This window comes from Gymnoscopelus braueri (assembly GCF_963280865.1).
Source record: "Gymnoscopelus braueri genome assembly, chromosome: 12".
NCBI lineage: Eukaryota > Metazoa > Chordata > Actinopteri > Myctophiformes > Myctophidae > Gymnoscopelus > Gymnoscopelus braueri.
In genome coordinates this window covers 23630433-23642594 of record NC_137614.1, presented here as the reverse complement: position 1 = coordinate 23642594, position 12162 = coordinate 23630433, and the positions used below count along the sequence as shown (strand labels likewise).

Below are 12162 nucleotides of genomic sequence, written 5' to 3'. Positions count from 1 at the left end.
GTTGTAGATCTGCTAAAGTAGCAGATCTACAAGCTCGAAATGCGTCGCTTCGCGCCGCGTTTCGAGCTTGTAGATCTGCTACTTTAGCATTTATTTATTTTTTGAATCCTGAAAAGTAACTCAGTTTTGGAACTTATGAGTTTTCCACCACGACAAGAGACGATATATTTTTGCAGGAACGCAGTAATTAAACCTCAGTGAAAAGGAGCATTTGTCACAGTAAACATTACATTTCACCATAATACATATTACACAAACATGTGTAAGTGAGTCTGTAGATAGTTAGTCATGCAGTATAAAGTTATAAAGTTATGCTGGTTGTTAAAATGTTTTTCTATTGAGGTTTCAGTAGATGAGAATAGAGAGACCATTGGTGAATCTGAAGGTCACCGGTTTGACCCCCGGTCTGCCCCAGTCTAAGACACCAGCCCAGTTGCACCACCTCACACTAAGTTCAAACTTAGCCTAGTTATAGCTTAAATGGCTTTTAAAAAAAAACATTTAGACCAGGAAAATATGTCATTTTTAGATTTATTTGGCTATTTTTAGAAAAATCGTGAAAATGTGTGCAAATCTTTAAATATATATTTATTAAAAAAAAAAAAAAAAAAAACATTTGTAACATATTTTTGTTCCAGGGACCCCCAGAAGCAAAGATTTGAGTTATATATATGTTCAAAGATTTGCACACATTTTCACGATTTTTCAAAAATAGCAGATCTACAAGCTCATATAGTGCGGCACTCTGTGTGCTATGAGCTTGTATATCTGCTATTTTTGAATGGCCAAAGAAACAGAGAGCTTGTCTGAGCCATCTGAGCATCCATCTGCTGGGTATATATAGAGCACCGAAGTCTGAGGTCATTTACGCATCCTCCTACCTGGGTCACGTCCCCCCGCCCCTCATTCTGAATTCCCATAGACGTGTTTAATATCGCGTCAGATGATAACTGTGTTCCAAAAATAAACAAATGATCAAATGACTCAATATGGATATGAAACATAAACTGACGGTGAGAAAACACTATTGTTTCTCTTCAGCCGCCAAATTAATTAAGTTTTCGCCAGAAACAGACTGTATCAAATATGAGTGATTAACTATCATAAACGATACAGAGCCTCCTCCCTGACAATATCTCTCTATATATATTATATAAAATCTCTATATATAATATCTATATATTATAAACTATACCTGACATTAGCACCGGGACAATTTGTTTATTTTTAGACCACAATTCTTTCGATTGGACGAGTGACATCAGAACTTCAGTAATCTACAGAAAAGTCCCCCAGAGACCAGAAAATACTCCCTTTTCCTTTTATGAACCACCATTATGGAACTTAATACTGCTCTAACATTTACCATAATATATTCATATATATATATCGTTGCTGCCAGGTTCGAAACCGTTCTTTTTTTATTATTATTTTTAAAACATTTTAAAATGTTAAATCTGCTATTTTCACTACTTTTGTGCGACACTCACTTGTGTGATAAAGTCATTTATTTATGAAAAAACATAACAATTTGATAGAAAAGGTTTCTGCCCGGTAACAGCGATATACATATATATATACAGTCTTATTATTATGAAGTAAAGTTCTCTGTTGTTTCTGCTCTTAAACTAAGAAGCTGATCTAAGCTGTATGTCAGTGTCCAGACAGCAGAACACTGATCATTATAAATGTAAATGAATAAATCCTCATGGCTTTGTCAGTGGTGGAAAGTAACTAAGTAAATGTACTTAAGTAATGATACTTAGGTATAATTTTGAGGTACTTTTACTTTACTGGACTATTTTAAATTTTCAGTACTTTAACTTCTACTCCATTACATCTCAGAGGCAAATATTGTACTTTTACTCCACTACAATTATTAGAACATTTTAGTTACTCGTTACTTTGCAGATATAAATTATTACTATAAATTATTATATTCTAAAACATAGGCTACATTAACCTCTTTAGCCTTATTTTATACCTAGGCTATTTGAAAATAGCAGATCTACAAGCTCACAACGTGTCGCATCGCGACGCGTTGTGAGCTTGTATATCTGCTATTTTCAAACATTTTAGTACTTTTACTTTTGGTACTTTAAGTACATTTTGATACCAATACTTTTATACTTTTACTCAAGTACATTTTGAATTCCGGACTTTTACTTGTAAGGGCGCGCTCCCACCGCACTTTTATTTTACCTCTGGGGCAGAATCTGCCAATGCATTGTCAATGTAAATGCGTGGATTCACGCAAGAGCAGATTTTTCCGCTTGTCGCGCAGACCTTGCGTTTATCTGCTCTCCGCGACTAAGCAGAAAACTGCTGGAGGCAGGAGCCGATTTTCTCCCTCTGTCCAAACGGGTGAGTTGAAGGCAGACCGTCACAAGATTCAGGAAGCACCATGGTGCTCAAGGCAGCAGGCGGTGCGGGCTACGGGGACGGTCTTGAATGTGAGTGACAGGTGCGTCACAGCGTTTTTTTTATTCCGCTGGCTGCAAAAAACTGTGGCCGCGCACAACCTGCGTTTAACAGCGGCCAGCCAACTCTTGGGAGCGCGCCCTAACAGAGTACTTCCACATTGCAGTATTGATACTTTTACTTAAGTAAAAAACATTTGAGTACTTTTTCCACCACTGGTCTTTGTTTACATGTTGGACTCTTCTTCTACAACTCTGGTGTCCTGGTCAGCAGAGGAGAGGAGGCCTCGTCTACGACCAGCATCACTCCCAGTGATGTTCACGTAATCGTCCTCCTGGAACATGACGACACACTTCAATATGAATCACATTCACAACCATGAAGACATCATAAGTCATACATGGGCAACTGGCGGCCCGGGGGCCACATGTGGCCCCCACCTTCACTTAATGTGGCCCGCAGGTTACAATTCCAAACATGACCCACTTTAATTACTTCAGTCTATATAAGTAGCTTAATGACAAGTATTACAATTCTATTGTCTTTTTATGGCCAATGTATTTGTATTTAAGTTCATAAAGTTAAAGGTAGGGTAAGTGATATTTTTGGGTATTTTTTTTTTGTTAAAAAGGTTAAAGTACTATATTGTAATAGTAATCATTGCTACAGAGCGTTTGTTCGGTCACAGGGATCTCTCAAGCTCTTTAGTAAACACAATATAGTACATTTTCAGTTAGGTGACAACATTTAAGCCAATCAGGAGAGAGCACTGAAAATGCATTTTCTGTTTAATGAAGAGCTGGAGAGACATACTCCTTTTACTGAACAGACACTCTATAGCAATGAGTAGGCCTACTATCAGAATATAGAGCTATTTAACACAAAAGCAAATCACTTACCCTACCTTTAACATAAGTATAACTAAATGCATTTGAAATTAAATAAAAAAAATACTTTTCAGGATTCCAATTGAAAAATAGCGAAACAAAAATCAGGATACCAAATATAGTAAAAAAATAGCAGATCTACAAGCTCAAAACGTGTCACACTGCGACCCTGCGATCGGCTATTTTTGCTACTTTTGTGTGACATAGAATGGCGAAAATAGGTAAAATACAGAGATAAGAGGTGTCTGCCCGACAGTATATGCAATGTGGCCCTCTGGAGTGAGTGTGTAAATATAGTGTGTTAAATATAAGTGTGTAATAAATCAAATGTATTATTATTAGTATAGTATTATTATTGTTATTATAGAATGAATCGTTATAAATGAGTGCAATTAATGAAATTAATGTAACTACTCACCGCTTTGTCCACAACAGAGCCTTGTTTCCTTTAGGAAAAGAAACAAGAAAAGAGAAACAACCAAACCTTTTACAATGTTTGTTACAATACTGACAAGAAAAGGATATAGTTCAATAGAGTATTGAAATCTGAGGCTTTTTTAAAATACTATTTTAAATAGTGTTGGGGGAAATGACGCTAATTGTCCCCAAAAGTGACTCCAGAATCCTGAAATATTTCTGCTATTTGTTTCAAAAAGCTTTATGCCGTTGCCAACATGTATAATAACGTTACAATGTGACATAGCTCTGTTTAACACAATGCTGAACCCCCTCTAACTCTACATACTTTACCCATTTATGTCTTACATTGTTTTTATTACGTTGACATTGCTTCGGTAATGTAAACGTATGTTTTCTGAAGCCAATGAAGCTCCTTTGAATGGAACTGAATCACATTGAAACTCAGCAGGTCATTAGAATGAGTGATGATGACAGGAAACTCACCAGAGCCACAACATAACAAGAAAAGAGAAACAACCAAACTTTTTACAATGTTTGTTACAATACTGACAAGAAAAGGATATAGTTCAATAGAGTATTGAAATCTGAGGCTTTTTTTTAAATACTATTTTAAATAGTGTTGGGGGAAATGATGCTAATTGTCCCCAAAAGTGACTCCAGAATCCTGAAATATTTCTGTTATTTGTTTCAAAAAGCTTTATGCCGTTGCCAACATGTATAATAACGTTACAATGTGACATAGCTCTGTTTAACACAATGCTGAACCCCCTCTAACTCTACATACTTTACCCATTTATGTCTTACATTGTTTTTATTACGTTGACATTGCTTCGGTAATGTAAACGTATGTTTTCTGAAGCCAATGAAGCTCCTTTGAATGGAACTGAATCACATTGAAACTCAGCAGGTCATTAGAATGAGTGATGATGACAGGAAACTCACCAGAGCCACAACATAACAAGAAAAGAGAAACAACCAAACTTTTTACAATGTTTGTTACAATACTGACAAGAAAAGGATATAGTTCAATAGAGTATTGAAATCTGAGGCTTTTTTTTAAATACTATTTTAAATAGTGTTGGGGGAAATGATGCTAATTGTCCCCAAAAGTGACTCCAGAATCCTGAAATATTTCTGTTATTTGTTTCAAAAAGCTTTATGCCGTTGCCAACATGTATAATAACGTTACAATGTGACATAGCTCTGTTTAACACAATGCTGAACCCCCTCTAACTCTACATACTTTACCCATTTATGTCTTACATTGTTTTTATTACGTTGACATTGCTTCGGTAATGTAAACGTATGTTTTCTGAAGCCAATGAAGCTCCTTTGAATGGAACTGAATCACATTGAAACTCAGCAGGTCATTAGAATGAGTGATGATGACAGGAAACTCACCAGAGCCACAACATAACAAGAAAAGAGAAACAACCAAACTTTTTACAATGTTTGTTACAATACTGACAAGAAAAGGATATAGTTCAATAGAGTATTGAAATCTGAGGCTTTTTTTTAAATACTATTTTAAATAGTGTTGGGGGAAATGATGCTAATTGTCCCCAAAAGTGACTCCAGAATCCTGAAATATTTCTGTTATTTGTTTCAAAAAGCTTTATGCCGTTGCCAACATGTATAATAACGTTACAATGTGACATAGCTCTGTTTAACACAATGCTGAACCCCCTCTAACTCTACATACTTTACCCATTTATGTCTTACATTGTTTTTATTACGTTGACATTGCTTCGGTAATGTAAACGTATGTTTTCTGAAGCCAATGAAGCTCCTTTGAATGGAACTGAATCATATTGAAACTCAGCAGGTCATTAGAATGAGTGATGATGACAGGAAACTCACCAGAGCCACAACATAAGCAAAGGAAACAGCAGAACAGCCAACAGCTTCACTCCCATCACAAGACGAAGGACGACGACATCACCTGCAAGAAAAAATGACACCATATTTACAATTCATTACCAGTGGTGTAAAGTAACTAAGTACATTTACTCAAGTACTGTACTTAAATACAATTTTGAGGTATTTCTACTTTACTGGAGTATTTCCAATTGTCTATACTTTTACTTCTACTCCACTACAATTATTTGAAAACTTTAGTTACAAGTTACTTTGTAGATATAAATCATTAGGCTATATTATAAAACATACATTAACCACTTTAGCCCTATTTTATACATAGGCTATTTGAAAAGAGCAGATCTACCATATGCCAGCTTAACAACCGTTGCTAAGCTAGCATTCGACACTCGCTTTTGGAGTGGGGTTTAGCGAAGGGTCCATTAAGCCTCTTAAACCCTACACATAGTTGACCCATAGACTGTATAAAAGAGATGGACAAAGCCAGACCGCTGGTTTCTACAGACCGAAAATGAAGCCGATTGTTCAGGAATTTGAAATCCGCCATCTCTAATATAAGCCCAAAAGCACGTCGGTAACAGGAACCGGAAAACAATCCCCAAAGAATGCTATTGGTTGGGTAGCTTGTCAATCCAGAGCGGGCTGGCGGGGAATGAATGCTATTGGTTGTGTAGCTTGTCAATCAAATCATCCCGCCCCTCCTATAGAATAGCCTACTTTATCGTCAATTTTAAAATAAATGGGCCCATAATTTAGCAAAACGCATATCATGATGATTGAAAGGAGACTTTAAACTAGCGACTGGAAGCATATAGAATTTATGACAATTTTTATTAAGGTAAGAAAATCTAGTCTAAAATCTAGTCAAAAACCCATCCGCTTGTGTTAAAATAAATGCTTTCTGACGCCCGCAGGGGTAAAACACGAAAAACAGCGCCAAACAGGCCATTCATATGAACTGTCTCACTTCCGTATTGGCCTCATTGTAAATATGTCAGGCTGGCCCCTTGAGTTGACCATGGGTTGACCACAAGTTTCCTTGTGAATTATGGGCATCACTTCCTGTCGATTTAATCCCTGATAGGCTACCTGATCAAATCAACAGGAAGTGATGCCCATAATTCCCTAGGAAACTTGTGGATAGGGTTCAAGTGGTTAGTTGATTATGTTGCCAGGTTAACAGGCCTCATTCCAGCATCCTCCTCTTTCTACTCACTGTGTGTTGAGTCCATGATCATCTGCAGCAGCACCTCAGTAGAGTTGGTTTCTCCCACAGAGTTCCTGGTCTGACAGAAGTACCGTCCGGTCTGGTGGAGCTGCAGATAGGTCAGAACCAGAACCTGACCTCCTGACCCTACCTGGACCAGGGAGCCGGAGGACCCAGCAGCAGGTCCGGGGGTCCTCTGGTACCAGGTGTAGCTGATTACCGCTGGGTTGGCATCAGCGCTACAGATCATGTTCACACGGCCTCCCTCTGCCACGCTGTCTGATGGAAAGACCTCCACCAACACGCTCACTGGTGCATCTGCACGTCAAAGGATTATATTTAAAAAATAAAGTGTTGAATGAGTTTCAAATTAAATTCCTTTAGAATACAAGTAATGGAATTATAACGTTATTTTATTTCACTTACAAAGAACATCTGAAGTCTTCCCTGGGGGAGCTGAAGAGGGGACATGAGGTGGGAAAAAAAGAGAGTATGTTTTCATCGTCAGTAATCTGGTATTTATTATCATTTACCAAATTTCAAGAGAGCACTTTGGGCTAAGCTTACCGACAAGAACTAACTATGTGTAAAGTCAGTGGTGTAAAGTACAATTCTGAGGTATTTTTAATTTACTGGAGTATTTCCAATTTTCAGTTACTTCTAATCCAGTACATCTCAGAGACAAATATTGTGGTTTTACTCCAATACAATTATTTGAAAACTTTAGTTACTTTCCAGATATAAATGATTATATTATATTATAAAACATACATTAACCACTTCAGCCCTATTCTATACATAGGCTATTTGAAAATAACCAAACTACAAGCTCACAACGCGTCGCATCGCGACGTGTTGTGAGCTTGTAGATCGGCTATTTTAGTACTTTTACTTTTACTTTTGATACTTTAAGTATATTTTGATACTATTGTACTTTTACTAAGGTACATTTTTTATTCGGGACTTTTACTTGTAACAGAGTATTTCTACAATGCGGTATTGATACTTTTACTTGAGTAAGAAATGTGAGTACTTTTTCCACCACTGGGTAAAGTTTAATACAGTAAATAGCACAAAGTTGATTTAATGCATAAATGATATGGCATTTTCATTCATGTCTGATAAAAAAGACCAGGAGACCTGGTTCTGCCAGACCCAGACTTCACATGACGTGTCAGCCTGTGTCTATGCCCATGTATGGACGAAAGGGGGACAGACTTTTATGGCTGGGGCCTAAGGACAAAGTGACCAAAACCTGTTTTTTGCCCATGTATGGAGAAAACAGGTACAAAACATGCCCATGATGGACGAAAGGGGGACAGACTTTTATAGCTGGGGCCTAAGGACAAAGTGACCAAAACCTTCTTCCACTGTGGTACTCCCTTTGATTCTGGGCATCTTCAGGTCTTGGACACAAATTTACAATAAAATAAATGGACACAAGTTGTAAAAGTTGTACACTTTTCAAAATAATATGTTTGTATTACTATAATTTTTGGGCGGTGTAGCCGCCCCTATAAGTGGGGTTGGGACATCTCATTAGTATTAGTTTCCTGCACTGTGATTGGCCCAGCTGGCCCAGTTAGCTGTACTGTGATTGGCTGACTCTATTGGCTGACTCTATTCAGCACTGTGATTGGCTAGCGAGACACATGATGACATTAATAACCTATAAATAAGATTATGGACTTCCAAAAATCCATTTTTTTGGAAGTGAGCTTCCATCACTATGATGACCAATAAAGATTATTTTCAATAAATGTATTTCTTTTTTGAAGTGAGCTTCCATCACTATGATGACCACTGTGATGACCGCACCGCCCACTTCACACTGGGTGTGATTTTTAAAGGTTAACCAACCACCCTACATACTTTGTTGTATGTCAGATCTACTACTAGATCTGATATTTTCACCAAATGTTTGGCTATTTTTGTCAAATGTTCACATATCATGGCATGTCCAGAAACAGGACGCTAGGGTTCATGCAATTAAAGGGACACGGTAAAGAAAGTAGAGAGTAGAAGTCAAGGAAGAGTGTATGTAATACTCACAGGTAACATTCAGGGTTACAGTCTCCACTGCTTTGATGTTTCCCTTGAAGGTCACCTGACAAACGACTTCACTGCCATCGTGTTCAGATGAAGGAGTAAAGGTCAAAGTTGAGCTGTGTCGCTGGCTGATACCAGTAAGATTCTCTGTTTTGAAAATGGTGGAATTGCTTGGGATGAGAGATACATCCAAAGCAAAGTGTCCTGTCTTTCTCCAAGTCCAGTTGATGTAGGGAGGGGTTCCAGAGCAGAGCCCTGGGGCAGTGCAGGTCAGTGTGGTCTGCTGTCCCTCTGTCAGGGCAGGAGGAAGCTTTACTTTCGGTTTCTGTATTAGACCTCCAGTACAGGTAGTGGGACAGCAAACAGAGAGACAAAAACTAATGAGTGGACTCAACTAAACAGACACATTATAATTCATTACAACATTATTCAGCGTAACTGTCATCAAAGTCATGTTTGATTCATAATTTGTAAGATCACGGTAATGAGTGAAGCATTCAGTAGAGATATGGGAAACACTAAACAGAAGTGTTTTGTTTCCCCCTCTTTCCCATAGAGGTCTGGAGGTCTAACAAACAATAGAAATTACTAGTCATATAATTAACATCACTTCATACCTGTAACTCTGAGGTACCTTTTAAGATCAAAGGTAAATGCAGAGCTCTGTCCATTTAGCTGACCTTCAACTCTAAATTCATATGATCCAGAATCAGACAATGTAAGGTCATTGATGGTGATGCCGCAGTTCTTCTGTGAGATATTTGGTTCTAACAGGGCCACTCGTCCTCTGAATGGAACCTGAGCTTTCATGACATCCTCGGAATGGAATATTATGTCACGATCATCATCTTTAAACCATACTGCAGATGTGGGTTTGAATGCAGCTTCATGAGTGAAAGAACACTGGATAATAATACAAAGTCCAGCCTCAGATGTCTGACCTTCACTGAAGGTGATACTCCACCCATTACGATAGCGTTTGTGGGATTTCGGAACAGCACCTGTTTAAAGTAAAACCATAAATAAAGGCAAAATTAAGAGTAAAATATCTCATTCTTTTCTCTAACTATACTTACTGTATAAGTGTAAGATACTGTTGTGAATATGTGACGTGTGAATATGTGACATGGACAACACAATAACATTTCATTATTGCAAAAACGTACACACATCATAAAAAGAAGCCATACCTGTTGTGTGAGATCTGTCGGTTTGGACGCTGCACATCATATAGAAGAACAGTGTCATCCAGATGACAGCCAACATCCTTTCAAGTACTTTCTTAAACAGTCTCCACAAGACCAAAATCCGACAAATATTCAATTTACATGTGCTGGAAGAACCTGGGAAACGTACAGCTCAGTCATCATACAGCAACTTGGAGGGTGCTGACACTGTAAACAATATGACAACACTTCCTCATTATGCTAACCACATACATTTTCAGTCAGCGTGAAATTGATAAGAACTATATTTCCTCTGCAATCTTTCCCTCAGCAACCAAATCAATGCATACAGAAGTTCTGTATGAATGTATTTGTTTTACAAAAACATTGCTGTAGTCATATCTTTGGTAGAATGATCTCTTTAACTAATTCCTTTAATTGGGCGTTATAAAAAAAGTGTGTTTTACCTCTTTCTGTGTCTTCCTCCTGGTGTCTCTTGATGGTAAAGTCTCAGCGATGTGAACTCTGAGTCACTTTCCTCATTGAACACTTTCCTCTTTGTACTTCTGCAATCCAGGAAATTTCTTCGAACAACAAATGGCCTGGCTGCTCCTCCCAACAGTATAAAACCTGAGACCTCTCAAGTTAAGAGTTGATTGTACCATTCAATGGCTTAATAAAATATCTGGTTAAGTTTGCTTATTTTGCAGTGAGAAAATATTCTAACATTTCTCATGGTCTTTTACAGGAAAATGTAATAGAAATAGACAAATCCAAGTAAATCCAAGTAGTCCATTTGCTGACAGAATTTACATCTGTCAGATAAGATCAATCTGGCAGTTTTTTATTTTACTCATCGTTTGACAACACAAACAGGGTCTATCCACACCATTTCAGTCAAGCTACTGAAATTAAATACTAACTGTTGCTGTCGCAATTACTTCTTCCTTCCTTGCTGTATTGAGTAATTTTGAAAAGGGAAGTACAGTATCATCCATTTCTTATCTTTCTCATGAACCATAAGAGGTCAATACTCCAGCAACACTTGTAGAATATAGAATAACTTTGTTGTGAGACCTTAGCTCAAAGAGCATGAGCAAATAAAACACACAATCTTCATGCAAAATGTAAATAATAACAACACAAAAACAGAAGAGAGGAATGTAAGATCCATTCAAACTTGTGGTGCACATTTGGACTCTTTTCTTTAGAAATTCTAGTTCTCTTTTACTTTTAAAAGAGTACATTATAGTAATCAACCCATACTTCTATAACTAAAACTAAAATATAAAATCACACAGCATTCAAATCTGGGGGGAAGTGACATTTACACCAGGAAGTGAGTACATATTATTGCTAAATCTGTTTATTTCAGCTATCACAGGGAGAGTTTTTCAGTGGGTTTTTCCGCAATGTTGTAATAATTTGGCTGCATTTGCGTCATTTCAGCAAAACACAGGGGGTGGGGGCATTAGACAATTTTTATGGCGTGGCTCTGTAAGAGGCAAGCCATCTTGAAATGGGAAAACTGTGTGTTTGTCTGTGGCTTAATCTCGCAAACCACTGCACCCATCAGTACCAATTTAATGTTTGACTTATTTCTTTTGCTCTAAATGAACCAATATCATTCTTGTATCGTATCGCCATCATGTATCATGATGCATATCATATCGCCGTTAAGACATATTATCACACTGTAGTATACTATGGTTGCCTATGCGGCAAGCATACAAATAACTGATGTTCTCACGTTCAGCAAAAGCTGTTAATGTACCATGGATCAAGAAACTCTACCCCTAGTCCCATGGATGTGCTGAGCAACTCCCAGCAACTAAAATTGTGAAGTCTTGTCAAAGAAGTGTGCTCAGCTAAGCCCCTCCCTGGATAAATGAAGGTTACAAAGGGGAGAGATTGGCGCATGGTGAATCTCAAACATCTGTTCCTCCATCTTCAGTGTTCAACACACACTCTCAAATACACACATAAATGCATGCAGGCAGGCAGGCAGGCAGGCAGGCAGGCAGGCAGGCAGGCAGGCAGGCAGGCAGGCAGGCAGGCAGGCAGGCAGGCAGGCAGGCAGGCAGGCAGGCACACACACACACACACACACACACACACACACACACACACACAC

At 38.0% G+C, this 12162-nt stretch overlaps 1 protein-coding gene across 1 annotated transcript; it reads right to left on the bottom strand.

The window, feature by feature from the left end:
• Nucleotides 1-694: 694 nt before the first annotated feature.
• On the bottom strand, nt 695-10173 carry LOC308097327 (sialic acid-binding Ig-like lectin 13). The gene is made up of 8 exons (XM_080445060.1): nt 10053-10173; nt 9480-9863; nt 8866-9198; nt 7240-7269; nt 6823-7131; nt 5589-5670; nt 3727-3754; nt 695-2755 (listed from the first exon to the last, which is right to left on the bottom strand). Exons 1-8 carry the CDS (start codon nt 10126-10128, stop codon nt 2648-2650), a joined length of 1350 nt encoding a protein of 449 aa, XP_080301186.1. The 5' UTR covers nt 10129-10173; the 3' UTR covers nt 695-2647.
• Between the last annotated feature and the right edge of the window lie 1989 nt (nt 10174-12162).